At 36.5% G+C, this 16,296-nt stretch overlaps 1 protein-coding gene across 2 annotated transcripts in view; it reads left to right on the top strand.

Annotated features, from left to right (window-relative positions):
* Positions 1-10,985, top strand: part of LOC105823815 (lipid phosphate phosphatase-related protein type 5) — a 126,519-nt gene extending 115,534 nt beyond the window's left edge. For both annotated transcript variants that reach the window (XM_012661067.1, XM_012661068.1), the window contains exon 6: positions 8,164-10,985. In XM_012661067.1, coding sequence (XP_012516521.1) covers positions 8,164-8,196 — 33 coding nt within the window. In that variant the 3' untranslated portion in view covers positions 8,197-10,985. The remainder of the gene's footprint in view (positions 1-8,163) is intronic.
* Positions 10,986-16,296: the final 5,311 nt, after the last annotated feature.

A 16,296-nucleotide genomic window follows, 5' to 3' on the forward strand; every position in this document is an offset into this window, starting at 1 on the left:
CATGTGTCAGTAGTTGGGGGGGTCCCCTTTTATTGCTGAATAGTATCCTGTTATATGGATGTACCACAGTCTGTTTATTCAGTCACTGATTGAAGGACATTTGGGTTGTTTCCATTTCTTGGCAATTATGAATAAAGCACACATAAACGTTCATGTACAGGTCTGTTTGTGAATATATATTTTTCTTTCTTTTGGATAAATACCTAGGAGTGAGATTGCTGGGCTATATGGCAAATGTATATTAACTTTTATAAAAATTTTTCCAGACTGTGTCATGTCTAATGGTCCTTATGATTTTGAATGGTTCTGAAATGAATCTTGATATGGATCATTCAGATTTTTACCAACTGGTGCCTCTTTGTGAAAATAGGAAAGTTTTTAAATGAGGAGCTTTAATCAGTTCCCGGTTAGACAAGAATTTATCATGCACTTGGATCCATTATCCACATTCTCTGATGCTTCTCTGTGAAGTAGCATCAGGATGCTTACTTAGCAAATCTGCAGCATTTTAAAAAGTTAAAGAAAAACAAAATAACTAAGAACAATTCAAGTTTATAGGTTAAAATACTAGTATAAAACAAAGCATTGGTGCAATTTACTGATGAGTCACCTTTATCATTAGTTGTTATGCACAGTGAAATTTTATCATCATATTTGTTATAAATAAAACATATAACAAATATGAGTGTAAGTATAAGAAGCAGTGTGGCACAGCTGATGGGGAGAGAGGAAATGTTGTAATCATACACAGAAGAGGCTGGGGATGGCTATGCTGGAGGAGCAAATAAAGAGGGACCTATCTACACTTAGCAGTTCTTGCAACATCATCTAAGGGGAGATCTGAAGGACCGTTAGCCAAGAGAAGGGGAGAAAGAAGAATGTTCCAAATAGAGGAACCAGCTTGTGCAAAGGTTTTGTTTGGCAGGTAGGATAAGGGCACAGGCACAAGAGACTTGAGAATGCTCTTAAAGATCGTTCAGCTGATCAACCCTGGGGTCCAGAGTGAGTGGAAAAGACATAGAATTCATAAGGAGCAAGGTAGACTGGAGCGGATGGATAAATTAGCAGTCAGGAAAGTTGCACGTGGCCAAAAGAAGCCTTGTAGTGTGATGGAGGTATGGCAGGAGGTAAGCTGGGGTTTTATATTGCTACCAGGGTTGATGGTAGAGAACAGAGCTGTGAATAAGGAATAAAAATGTGGTAGACAGGAAAGTCATTGGACTTAGGGATGTTAAGAGGACAGACTGCATGAATACCCACATCCACCAAATAACATAAACACATTAGTGTTGATGGAATTATGTGGAGTTTCATATCAATACGTTTGGGAAACATTGAGTTAAAGTGAAACAAGTCTTTGCTGCAGGCCTTCTCAACACTTTATGCATTGTGAAGCTCTAAGCAAGGTATGTAATGTGCATTTGGTCCCAAAGGTTTGAATGTAAAGTTTTTGTTTTTTGTTTTTTTTTTTAGAATTACTCAGATTGACTGCTTTTTAAGGCAATACTCTTGTACCAGTCAAAGGACAGCATTTTAAAGAAAGAATTGATTTTATATCCCTGATAAGGCTTACTTCATTAATCACTTTTCTGCAGCTTTAGGCAGTAGTACTCACACTGGTGTAAAGGGAATCCATCACTTGAGGCACTTGCGAAAGCAGAAATATCTGGGTTGCGTGCCAAGAGACTCTGATCCAGTAGGCCTGGGCCCGGGCCTGGAGGTCTGTACTACATCAGGCATGTCAGGTGATTTGGATATGGAGCCAAGGTGTGGCCTGGATCCAGCTGGGCCTGCAGAGCTTATTGGCTGTATATTACAATCATCGGAGAGCCTTTAAAAATTCCAGTGACCAGGCCATGCCTCAGACCAATTAAATCCAAGTCTCTGGGGTTACATCAGTATTTTCTTAAAGCCCCCAGGTAATTCCAACACGAAGCCACAGTAGAGAACCAGTGCCCCTAAAGATTTGTTGTGGAGAACTTTAACTTTCTTTGGCTTCTCAGGACTTGGAAATACTTCATAAGGTCTGTAGCTAATGCTCCAGTAAAAGCTGGGCCTGCCTCTGGTTTAATCAGCTTATCAGAGAAAGCTGCCTAGAGATTTCTCCTTTCCTGGGGGAGAAAGGATTCTTTCAGAAAGTAGCTCTTAGCCCCTTTCTCTGAACAGTACAAAAGGGAAATTTCTGAATGGAAACAAAACTCTGAACTAATATAAAACCCTGAACTGAAACAGAACCACTATAAAGAAATAAAGATCCAAAAAAGTCTTCTTTCCCAAGAGAACTGTGGTTCTGTCACATTTTAGCTTTTATGTCTCCACATCACCAACTTCTTACAGCAACAAGAACTTGCTTAATTTGAGTTTCACAATCAATTTCATAGCTTCAAGCCCAAATATCACTAATTTCTTATTAAATGGTTCTGACATTACTTCTCTTCACTAAAATACTCAGCAACTTCACAACCTATCGGAAGGAAAACTTCACGTGACAGAGCAGAGCCTTGGAGCACATCGTCCATGCGCTACGCTTTGTCTCTTCTCTCTCCTCCTGCCTGCTTTGCCCTCCTGAAAGGACACAATGAATGTGAGATAACGAAGGACAATATTCGGGATTACGGCATCCATCTGTCTTTTCCTGAAAAAATGTAGGCTTCATCTACATAGTATTAAGATTATTATTTTAATTATAAGACCATGACTTTTTATTCAAAATCCTTAGTGCCAAATATTTTTGAGATTTCAAAATATTTTATATTTAGGAATATTTGTATTCTGTTACACAAGCATGCTCTGGAACAGCAATTTATAATCAAAGATGGATATTTCTTCAGCAAAACAGAGCATAAATTGCCTCATCAGTTCAGGTCATGTTTTTGTCACCAAATGAGTTTGCACCAATTTTATAAGAAACATTTTTTGGTTTTAAAGTTTGTTTGGCTATTAGAGTTGTTGATTGGTAGAATTTTGTACTTTTTGATCAAAGAAACGAATGATGAATTTTATTTGTAAAATTCTAATTAATTATCAAAAAATTCTTCTCAATTTCTTTCTTTATTTTTTTTTAACTTTTTAGCTTCTTTCTGTGGCTTTTATAGGCAACTATAAATGAACAGCGGATATGTTTGTGTAAGGATAGGGACCATTTTTTATATAAACTCATTTAATTTTAATAAAAACTCATTCAAATAGGGATTATTATCTCCATTTCACAGACAAGAAAGCTGAGCTTGTGAAGGGTTAAATTGTTTGTGAAAATTTCAGTTGTGAAGGAGCCCTCATTCAAACGCTTGATACGCAAACTACTTGATTGCAAAGCCCACAGTACCGCACAGCTTCCTCACCAATGAAGCTAAAGACATAAATCATTGAATAAAAGACATCATGTGCACAGACCCATTTTATGTTTAGGTTAAAAACCTAATGCCGTGGCCCGTTTCTTGGGGCCAAGGAATGAACACAGAGACAAAAAGACACAGACACACATAAAGACAGTACACGACTGCAGCCACTACAAAGAGACACAGACACACAAGGACAGTATAAGACTGCAGCAAACTTCTTGCTGTAGTTTCTTTATTTATAACACAGCCTGTTTGGCAACTGTCCCACCGCAATTTCTTTGTTCCCACACTGTCCTGACTCAACACGTCCCTGTTCCTTGTTGTTTCATCTCCGGCTAGCTGATGTTTTCATCCTGAACTCTCTAGCCTTTACTGCTTTCAGCCCTGGACTCATGTTCAAGCCCCAGGCATATTCTTGAGAAAAACAACAAGGAAACATTCCCAGACAAAGTGTCCTCTACAACCTAAGCTGATTCTTGACAGCCTGCTGTTAATACAAAAGCTTTTTATCATCAATCATCTTGAAAGAATGGAACTGGAGCAATATTTAATCTCAGCATTTGTTCTAACAATATAGCAACATAGAACTTTAAATAAACTAGTGCCGTAAGTAAATTAAGTCAATATTTAAAGAAACATTTAAATAATATGTAAAACACATTTTGTAGGTGTCCAGAAACAGACCTACTGAGAATGATCAAGAGGAAAATTCACAGGGAAGGCCCTTTAAAGACTGTCTTGCCAGGCTCTTCAGCTGGATAATGGGAATAAGCCACTGTGAACACCTTCAATTAAGGCAATAAACGTATGTGCGCTGGAGCGCACTGGTGTGGAGTTGGGTTGCAAAGCTAAGGCAAATACAGAAAAACATGTCCTTCTGTGCAGGTTTCCCTCAGGACCAAAAGGGATCTAGGAACTAGAGCTTGTCATTGTTGTTATTTTTATTATGATTAATCTTTCAAATACCTTTTATTTTTCACTCAATGGGAATTGAGCATTCCTTAACAAGCTGTTAATCATGGCTGGGTTTTTTTGTTTGTTTTCCTATAGCTGTAATTCTGAACATTTCCCTGGAGTTCTTTTTTTGCATTTTCCCCTATTTTTTTTAAAGGAAAATGGTAAGTGGCAGATCTTGTCAGGTGACCAGTCATCACCGAGGTTTTATGTCATAAATATATGACAGTTTTGTTTTAAATAACACTTTTTACAATTATAGAGTATAATTCCTATAAGTGGAGATATAGAATGAATATTAGAGTAGAACTTAGAGTTTTTAAAATAGACTCTAGAATTTACCAAATTTAAGAATCCAAAACAACTTTTCAGAAAAAAAGTGCTTGTTTTCCCATGGAACACCTGCACTCAAGGACTAGACTCAGTATTTTGCTCACTGGTTTGCTGTGGACTTGATGAACATTTTCTAATGGATAAGTCGTGTAGCATGTTCTAACCTTCAGCTATTTAATATTTGGACTCAAGCTTTGTCATCTTCACTATAAACCTCTCTATGTGTGATTGTGGAAAGTACCAGGAAGTGTGCTGATAAATTATACAACCACTTTCTCATTGTGACTCAGAATTAAACTTTTGTGCTTGAATTTTTTGGGTTGCCTATTGCATGTTTGCACTAGCATCTGCTAATAAATTTTGGTAGTGAATATTAAGAATTCAGCCAGATTAAAAAGAGAAACCCTTTGTCAGCTAGTTTGCTTCATAGGCCATTTCTTAAGGTAAGTGATCTGAAAATATTAAATGCAATTCTGGTTTTTTATATTACTGAGAAAAATGCTGATGGGGAAGCGAACAATGTCATAGCTTCCTGCATGGGAATTATGCCATCTACATGTTTCAAATTATGCAATTACATACCTTGCTAATGTAAGTTGTGTAATACGAAATTGTAGAGTCATGTAGATGGGAAGGACGTTAAATAATTATCTTGTCCCTTCTCTAGATTCAGAGAAAATCACCCCTGTGCTAGAAGACAATTGATCTTATTTTTTTAAAGCCTACTGAAATAAATAATCCATCTCCTTCATTTATGATATAGGTTCGTTTGCTCTCAGACCGTGAAGTAAATGAACAGGAGGTCCCTATCCTCTCTGTGTACTCTTTTCATGCGCTTAGAAGCTCTGATTAAATTTCCCCTTAATTTTTCTCTTCCCTATGCAGTCACTTCGGTGTCTTATTTTCATGTGTTTATCTCTCTGCTAACCACGACCACCTTAAAATGATGAGCCTGGAGAAGGAGCCTTCTAATTCCAGTCAAATAGGAAAAATCATCTCATAGGTTAAAACTTAAATGTCGTGTGAAACGGAAAGAGTGCTAATTGGGGGGAAAAAAAACAGCAGGAGTTTTCCCCAGAACACTGGGATCTAAAAATGTAGTTAGTCTAGAAACAAACTGATACCCTTGTAGTTTAACTTGGTAATGACTTGGCGTGAAGAAAAGAATAATATGGTTTGGAATTTATGAGCAGTGAAAGGACGTGGCCACGGAAGCATATGATTGTAAATGTAAAGACCAAATTCCGGTATTTCCTCAATCTCAATAGCGAATAGCACACTTACGTGTTCTGGGCCTCATTATTAAGGTGTCTCAGACCATTATGTGCTGCTATAACAGAATACCACAGATGGGGTAATTTATAAGGAATAGAAATTTATTGGTTCACAATTCTGAAGGCTGGAATGTCCAAGATCGAGGGGCTGGCATCTGGAGGGGGCCTTCTTGTGGCCTCATTCCACGGTGGAAGAGCAAAGAGAGAGTGAGAAGAGAGAACAAGAGACAAAGGGGACTGAACGTGCCCTTTTATAATGACCCCACTCCTGAGATCGTGACATAAATTCATTCTTGAGGGCAGAGCCTGCATGACCCAATCACCTCTTATTAGGCCCCACCTTTCAACACTTGCATTGGGGATTAAGTTTCCAACACACTCAAGCCATAGCACACGGTGACCTTACATCTCTATGCGGGCAGTCCTGATTTAAACCTGTCGTCCTTGTGTATACACGGTCCAGCTTGCACTTGTATGCATGGTTTTTCTCTGCTTCTGTCAAGCTTTGCAGTGATCATCAGCAGGTTGTTTCTGATCACTTCTGTGCTTTTTAAAGATCTTTTAATATTTAATTCTACCTTCCAGGGTGATGGATGTCCCCTTAAGATCATCTTCAGCAAATTTAATGAGCCCTGTGGACCGTTCTTTATCTGGGTCAATGATAGGAATACAACAAGGCCCAGGCCAATGGCCTTTGGGACATCATCCCTTTCTTTTTTTTATAACTTCCTTTCTCTCTACTGCCCCTTCTTCTCCTGTTCTCTACCCACCAGTCGCTACTAACCGAGTCATGTTCAATTTCTATCTTAATATCTTTCCAGCAATTATTCTGTGCTAGGTCCTGTCCAGAGGTGTAACGCTTATGGCAGTTTTGTGCTGAAACACTCTATATCAAATTGTATTTTCTCGGTTCGCTGGTTTCAAGTCCCTGTGGGGCCACTGGAAATAAAACTGTGATGTATTATTTCCACAGTTCTTATGTTTTTTATTCAATCATAGTGCATTATATAACTCTGACAAGTCTTCTTTTTCCTAAAGTCATGCCTGTACTTTTGTAAGGAGAACTCAAGAAAACTTAGAGATGAGCTGCTGAATTTCCTGACATTTTTATTATGGATTTTTTAAAATAGGAAATTAAAGTTTCTAAGGTATTATCAGGCATTAGTGAAAAGGCCAGCATGTCCTGCTCACTACTGATTTTTACTAATATTGTTTTCCTCTGCTATTGAGTGGGTTAAGCCCAGAAAATAATGCCCTGAACTATAGTCAATGATATTCTCCTAGTGTGGAGACTTTATGCCTAAAGTCAATGAAAATGAATTTTAATTTCTTTGCACACAAATATGTTTTAACTAGTTAAAATACTTTAACTTGAAAAGAGCTACATGTACATTGAAAAATTTCATGGCATACATTCATTATATGAAATTCTATTAATGATATCATTGTATATGAAGAGCCACTACTCTTCATATGCAAAAACTACTACAAAAAACATTCAAAACAGATACTGTGATGGTAAAATCCATTTGTAATGTTGCTGTTATTTGTTGGGGCTGTCTTTCATGTTTGAGCTTGACATAATCCCATAGGTAGCATGATTAATTATGTAAATCAATTTTTCACCGCAGTATTTCAGCAGCTGTGACATGACCTGTTGCATGCCTTAATTTATTTAAATATTAACCCTTCCACAGGGGTTCTTTGTAAATAATTCCATTGCTATAAAAAAAAAAAAAAGGAAAAAGTCTCTGTAAAGAATTCTATGGTAGAGGTAAACAACAGGGATTGCAGTCTGGAGTCTGGATTCATGCACCGGAAATGAAGTGTTTAAGTAGATTTTTGTCAACTAGCAAATGCCATTTCAGTCTGAACTTTTCACCACTTCATTCTACACCATCTGTCTCACAGGGAGCAATTAATCTGAAACTCTAATATGCAGCATTAAAATTCCATTAACACTGAACAGAATATTAAGGTGTCTGGCATTGCCATTTCTATCTCTCCAAATTTCAGAGTTAATTTTGAATAAAGCAGGTATAACATTTTAATCTCTTTGGTTAATTAAGAATATTCAATAAAATGTATAATTAGCAGTTAAAATTATGTAATAATATGTAGAATTTAGTTTAAGAACGCTGTATGTTTTGGCAACTTAAACATACAGTATATGGGCTAATGATTATTTGTAAGAGCAGTAAATACTTTACAAAGCCAATTTTCCCAAGCCTCTCACTTTGTATTCTTTTTTCTCTTTGCAGAACCACATCACCGCCTTCGCGGAAGTCACATGATATTGAAGCAGATGGTTTTTCGCTGCATTGGACATCATCTCTTTTTACCATTCATTCATAACACCCAAAGTTTGTTCGATTATGAAAGTTTATAAAGTTGTCTAATAATTTTTATAATTTTAAAATCAACGTCAACCTATCTGTTTCCCCCACTAGACTGTGAGCTCCTCGAGGGCAGGACTGTGTCGTTTTTTCCATATCCCCAGCACCTACCACAAAGCCTAGCACAGAGTAGGTGTTCAATAAATATGTGATGATCGAATGAACAAATTAATTCTGAAATAAAACATTCATTTTAGTTTCTCACAGAATCACTGTACCTATGTTAAAAGAAACCACTACATGAATCATATTTGTATATGAAAACCCTCTATTTTGGGCTAGTTTTTTAATTTTTCATATATCTATTCAACAATATGCCATGTTTAATTTCAAGTGGACTTTGAAAGTCACGGGGGTTTTTATTTTATTATTCAGCATGACATTATTTCCATTCTAACAGATTTCAGTGTGTGAAATTACTTTACTTTTAGAAACTACTAAAATACTGTTTGCACATTATATTATGCTATATTTCACTTAAATATCATTCATACTATACATTCTAAGACTGGTGCTTCTGCTTTTGAAGGGGAAAATGCCAATTTTTACTGTAATAAGTAATGTATCATAATTAAAAATTATTTATTTGGACTTCTTCTCCTGACAATTGTGGTTTAATTGATGACTTGTAGATTCGAATGCAGGCAGTATTTTATTTAGGATAGTTCAAATGAGTAAATCTAACACTGGGACCTTAGTATTGAGTAATTTTCCATTGGTGACTGTGTCTCAAAAGTGGTCAAAGGCTCCATTCTGAGGCTTTTTTACTAGTCAATAGTCTGCCTAATTTAAATGGGAAAGAACCACACCCTGACCCATAATTTGAATTATATAAATGCTAAAAATATAGTTAATGTATTTTAGTTTGCATTTGTGTAGTACTTTATAGTTTCCAAAGCATTTCATTTAATCCTCATAATAGCCCACTGTAAACGTTAAGAGGATGGTTTTATTTTTGTAGATGAGAAAATGAAGCCAAGACAGGGTAAATAACATGCCTGATCCCTAACTAGTAAGAGGCATGGTTGAAACTTAAATTCAGGTTGTCCAAACCCAAACCCGTTTCCCTTTCAAATAAGCCACAGCTGCCGTGTTGTTTGGGACATGGAGGCCTTCCAGAGGCCAGTAGAGTCCTGGGCAACTGCCTATGGTTTAGAAAATGAAGAAATGCCAAAATAGAGTTATGAAAGCTGTGCTGTATTTTAAATGTTTATGTTTAACGAATGAACACTTTTTAAATAAGCAGATATATAGTAACCTGTTTATAAACCTTTTTAAAAATAATGAATGTCAAGAGTCTAGATGTGAAGCCCTTTGTAAGAGCAAAGCCTGAAGTCAGCCTCTCTCTGTCTTCGCCCCAGACCCCAGTCCCAACTCAGCAGGGGCCGAGGGGCTCACCTTACACTGAGCTTGTGGAATCAAGGATGGAAATTACCGTAATTCAAGGAAGATAGGCTCCTCAACAATCACTTTGCAGTCTTTAAAGCTACCCCAGTGACTTTGGCTTATATAAACAGTAGTTAAGTAACTAAAATGAATCTTCCTAACCTTGACAGTACTAAAGAAAGTAAACTTTTAGTTTTCTCTGTAATTTCAACAGAAATCAGCAAATAAATATAACCAAAGATTGTCCATTACTCTCAAAATAGATGTTATTTATATTAATACTTGCCCATTTCCATCACCGTGGGAATTAAAACATTTCTACTAGGACTTAAAAAAAATCCATATTTCTACTATTTCAGACCGCTATAGCAATTCAATTCTTTTGGGAATTTAGAACATGAAAAAGCTTTTAATGCCTTCACCCTCTTTAAATGCTTTTCAGGCAATAACAGCAATGTGGAATTCACTTACTTGGAATGGAAGTAAAGGGATGATCATGATGTCCTAGAAGGTGGGATTACCAGTAAGGCTTCCCGTGTTTGATTAGTTCTGTTGGCTCTACATCAGTTTTCCAAGGAGCCGAGCAAGATCGTTTTTCCTATTGGAAGCCTTAGCTATACATTCGTATATCAATGTTGTATCATTGCACCTTGCTAACCCTGGTCTGAATGCACGAGTTATAAATTCCTCAAAAGCCTAAATTTAACCCAGGATCAGAGTAAGGTCATCTCTAATATTTAAACATCATAGATAGGCCCAGGACTGTGCAATGAATAAGCCTGTCATGAAGGAAATTCATTAAAAAAAAGATACATATGAATAAGGTAAAAGCCAGCAAAGTCATGATACTGTTACTGAGAATAATGAAAAACACACTTAAGAAAATATTAATATGTAAATATGTACATATATAGTCTAGTAAAAGCAGACAAACACATATCTTTCTGATAAAGACATCTCCTTTTTATTCTACTTAACCTGGGGCCCAGGTCAGCATAAATTGGTCAACCTGAAAATTTCAGTAGTCTCTGTTTGCATGGCAGAAATTCTGCACATGTTTTGTCTGAGTCTTATGAAAACTTAAAAGGCTCTTTTATGTTAAAAGAGAGGTGAAGCTTCTTTGACAGACTTTGTCTATTCCACTTCTAACTGGGCCTCTCTTTTCTCAGGATCTATCCTAGCCAAATCTCTCAGTTACATTTACCATACCGTTTCCTTCATGAAAGAGCAGTAGGGGAGGAAATAATTCTCTGCTGTGTATTGTATTTTTCAAATAAAATTTTAAAAAATTAAATTTAAAAAGTCAATTTTCATTTTTCCCCATGCGCTGGTCTGTGTGGGGAGTGAAGGAATAATGAACACTTGTTCACACGTGTGAAAGGCAGAATTCTCAGAGTGTCGGAAGAATGCTTGGGAATAGATCGCAGTGGGGCAGATTAGCCCAGTTCTTTGTTTGGGCAGCTTAATGGCCCTGGATCCCTTGGGCCATCCTGGGATCTTACCGATATTCTTATTTCCAAATCACAGCACCCAGAAAACTATTTGGGACACTGACCATATATATGGACCGCTATATAATCTGCCTCCTGTGTATGAGCAAAGCACAGAAGAATGGATATAAATTATCTTGTTCCTGCCTTTAGGGCACCATGCATTAAATTTTGGTTGCGTGAAAAGTTGCCCTGGAAATATACCAAATGATTCTATATATGTCTTGTGATTTTCTCACAATTTTCCAGGCATGGATTTTCTAATGAAATGTAAATTATGATTCCTTTAAAATATTAAAGGAAATTTCCTCCAAACTCTAAGTGAATGAATGTCTTTTAAGAAGAGAAATAAGAATATCTAAATTCTTCTTTCATGTCCCCTTCACTTTAGATTATACCTGATTCTTAGTCTAATAGAACCTTAGGACATTGGTCAACATTTAATAAAATGTCTGATCTCCCCACTCTGTCTTATGAACTTGCTGAAGCTTTTGTTTAGAGATAAACTTCCTAGGTCTTCTACTATAGGCAATAGTAAAGGAAGAGGACATAGTTTTAAAACAGAATTAAAATAGGAAAAAATAACCCTTTAGGCCAAAAAAAAAATAAGAAAATAACTGAAGTGTAAGACCAGGGTATGATACATTAATTACATATATGTATGTGTGCTGTATGTGTGCATAGGTGTATATGTGCATACTTGCTTTGTGTGGCTCTGATTTTCAAAAATTCAATTTACCAAGGTTTACTTAAATAACACTACTCTCTCAACAAAAGGGTTCAAATTTTAGTTATTGGTATAATAACTGTGAGTAGCTGCATAACGTGCAAACTTTGCTGTCAGCTCTTCAGTCCACAAGTCACTGGATAAATAACACATGCACATACGGTCAGTAACCAGTCACGTCACTTCTCTCAGAGGCTGCCAGTGACCGGTCACTGCACATTTATTATTCTCTTCATACTCAGCAAAGCATGCAGTTACATTGACTTCTTGTTTCCCAGTAACAAATTCACATGACTTTTTTTTAAAAAAAATGCAAAATTTAAAGAGGATCTGGTCAAAACAAAATGGAACAGCAGCAAATAAAAAAAGGTGATAATACCGAAAATGAAATTTGAATTGAACATAGGGTTATAGAAGACATAGCTGACCTTGAAAATGCTGACACTGCCATCACCATCTGAGATACTCTAGAAATGCAACCAGAAAAACTTAGCAAAAGTGAGCGTATTGATACAAAGGAGGGAAAAGGTGATGACAAAGATGAAGATGTCCTAGAGGAAGTGATTCCGACAAAAAAAATTTCACATTAAAAGAACTCTTGGAAATATTTCACAACACTGAAAGTGCAAAGGATAAAATATTACTAACTGATCCAAACTTAGAAAGGAATATGACAATTAGCCAGAGCATAAGAAAAGATGCTCACCCCATATCCTAAGTTACATGACAAGAAGGCGACAGAAAACATTGTTCAAACCTGGCTTGGCTTGGACTGCTATGACAAAACACCACAGACTGAGTGGCTTGGAATACAGTCAAGCATTGCTTTAATGACAGGGACATATTCTGAGAAATGCGTTGTTAGGTGATTTTGTCAATGTATGAACATCATAGAGTGTACTTACACAAACCTAGATAGTATAGCCTACTACACGCCTAGGCTACATGGTATACCTCACTGCTCCTAGGCCACAAACCTATAAAGCTTGTTATTGTACTGAATACTGTAGATAATTGTAACACAATGGTAAGGATTTGTGCATCCAAACACAGAAAAGTTCCAGTAAAAATATGGTCTTATGACCTATGGGACCAGAATCCTCAGATATGCAGTCTGTCATCGACCAGAACATTGGTATGCAGTGCATGATTGATGAGTTCTCACAGTTCTGGAGGCTAGGAAGCCTGAAATCAGGGTGCCGGCTAGCATGGTCGGGTTCTAGTGAGTGCCCTCTTGCTGGCAGACATGCAGGTGCCTTCTGGATGTGTACATACATGGTGGAGAGAAAGAAAGCACACTCAGGTCTTTTCCTTTACTTATAAAGCCACTAATCCCACCATGAGGGCCCCACCCTCAAGGCCTAAACCTAATTACTTCCCAAAGGCCCCACCTCCAAATATCACATTGGAGGTTAAATCATCAACATATAAAATATGCAGGGCACACAAATGTTCAGTCCATAATGAAACTACTCGATAAAATTTTTACAAAGAAATAAAACATTTAATTCTCAAATATTTCTATTTTAAATTACAGGATATGAAATAAATATTAGCTTAGCTATTTCTTCATTTTTCTATACATTTCAAACTGTCCATAAGAGAGTTTTTAATGTTTGGACAAAAAATGTTTAAAAGTAACAGATTAACTGTAATTTTTCCCATTGCTTATTAAGATCAGTTGGCATAGTTTCAGATTGCATGGTCATTTTTTTGATCCCACAGTACTGTATGAAGTGAGGACTGCCTGCTTATATTTATATATAGGAATGTTTATATACACACACACATACATACCCCTGTATATGTATAAAACCCCATGTAAGATTTCTTTTTTAAAAGTAATTTTGTTGACACTTTCTATAATACAGAGAAATAAGAAATAATGACTGTCAATTATTAGATTTATTTTTATTGTGATTATTTAGTCACTTATCTTTCTATGGCCAAATTAAAAATTATTGGTCATATCAAAGGATAGAAAGTATTTGTATTAGAGTGTCAACTCAGCTATTCAGAGTACTCATTGGAAGGAGAGGAAGAGGGATCTGGAAAAGTGGTTTTTTTCCCCCCAATTTTTTGAGCTTGAGATTTTAAGCAATCTTATAAAATTATATTGCTCACATTCTAACTTAGTACATAAATATATCCACCAAGCATTCTGAACATGAATTATTTTTTGGTGATTAAGTAAAGCTCTTGAGAATTATAAAGAGCTATATAGGGGAGTTTATTCCCTTAATATAAAGAATCTCAGAAGCTATGATTGTTTACCTGTTTTTTTTTTTTTCCTATTCACGTTTTTTATGGCTTTCTCTGCCCTCTGTTGTTAATTCTCATTTTTTCTTGCTTGAAAACTCTCCTAGAAACTTTCTCACCTACTTCCGGTCTGCTATTGTATTTGCCAACTCAGGCTACCATAAGAGAATACCACAGACTGAGTGGCTTAAACAACAAATTTATTTCTCTCAGTTACGGAGACTGGGAGTCCAAGATCAAGGTGCCAGCAGGGTTGGTGTCTCGTGAGGGCTTTCTCCTTGAGTTGCAAACATCTGCCTTGTCCTACCTTGTTCAGGCGCAAATGGAGAGAGTGACAGGGTGCCGGAGGCAAGGGGTGGGGAGGAGAGGAGAGGAGAAGACCGGACATATCTCTGTGGTGTCTCTTCCTCTTTTTATAAGGAAGCCAGTTCCACAGGATTAGGGCTCCACCTTATGACCTCATCTAACCTTAATCGCCTCCGTAAAGGCCCAATTTCCAAACACAGTTACATTGGGGATTAGGGCTTCAACATATGAAATTGGGTGGGGGAACACAATTCAGTCCATAACAGTTATCCACTGCTTAAATTCCATCTCCTACAGTTATGTCCTGGAGAAGAACTAAACGATGTCAATGTAACACAGACAACCTGGTGTTATCATTAATGCATGTAAAATTAAGTCAATTAGACTGAAGTGTATTCTACTTTTCTCTTATAAAATAAAATGCTTGGTCTTTGTAATAGATGTTTTCCCTGCTGTTACTCTGACTTATCTGCTCCACTTCTGATTTCAGATGGTTCTCTATGATTCAAATTAAGGTCATATGATCATCAAAAGTGGGGCCATTATTATATATTTGTTGTAAGTATATCTTGAAGTAGGGTTATTTTTTTTCTCACTACTAAAAGTAAAAAAGTGAAACATGAGATTTTTGAAGCATAATCTGCAAGAGCCCAAATAGATGTCAAATAATAATATCTGCTCTCTTACAGAATTATTTCAGCATGTGGTTCAATGCTAAAACAGTTTTATAATATTATAAATGAAATTTAAACCTTCGGGGTCCTAAATTGCAATGATTAAAAGTGAAACTTCAATGCTTAGGAAAAGTTCAAGCTCCTTAGCTAGCTTGCTTTATTTATGATTAAGTGCTTTGCATTACAGGAGAACAACTTGTATATTATATTAGATGAGTCTAATGATATGAACTAGGTATTTTTAAATGGGAAATTCATAGGACATATGGTGACAGCCTCTGGGATCAGATCCATATCATTTCAGATGCCTTTATATTTATTCTGAATACTTGGTTCTAATCTTGAAATGCTGGAGATATATACACATAACAGCTGGGCCAACATCAATTGAAACTCTAACACTGTTCATTTTAAAAATATATATTTTAAAAAATAACATTGCTATTTTTCAGCTCCCATTTATTTTTCTTATTTATTTATCTTTCTAATTCAATGAATTTCCAGAAACATTGTAAGGATAACAGAAACAATACCAAGCTAAACACTTGAATCCAGGTGAATCTAGATGCTGTCACAGAATTGCTCATACTATTTATATTCTGATATAAACTCATGTTATTTATTTTTAAACTTTGGTAGGTATATATAAAATTTCATTCTGGGTAATAGACGAAGCAAGCACTTTGATTCCTATTGCCATACGTTGAATGTATTCCCCCAAAATTCTTATGTTTAAAGTCTTAGCCCTCAGTACCTCAGAATACCACCTTATTTGGAAATAGAGTAGTTGCAGATATAATTAGTTAAGATGAGATCATGTCATAATAGGGTAGGCTTTAATCCCATGTGATCGGTGTCCTTATAAAAAGGAGAAACTCAAATGCAGAGTCACACACACAGGGAGAACACCACATGGAGGCGAAGGCAGAGATAGGGATGGTGCCTCTGCCTGCTCAAGAACACCACCGATTGCCAGCAAACCGCCGAAAGCTTAGTGAGACGTATGGAACAGATTCTAATTCAGAGCCCTCAGAAGCAACCAACCCTGCTGACACCTTGACTTTGGGCTTCTAGCCATCAGAACAGTGAGACAGTAAATTTTTGTTGTTTATGCTGCCCGGTTTGTGGTACACAGCCCTAGCAAACTAATACACCT

Source organism: Propithecus coquereli, unplaced genomic scaffold (genome assembly GCF_000956105.1).
Source record: "Propithecus coquereli isolate 6110/MARCELLA unplaced genomic scaffold, Pcoq_1.0 Scaffold7, whole genome shotgun sequence".
Taxonomy (NCBI): domain Eukaryota; kingdom Metazoa; phylum Chordata; class Mammalia; order Primates; family Indriidae; genus Propithecus; species Propithecus coquereli.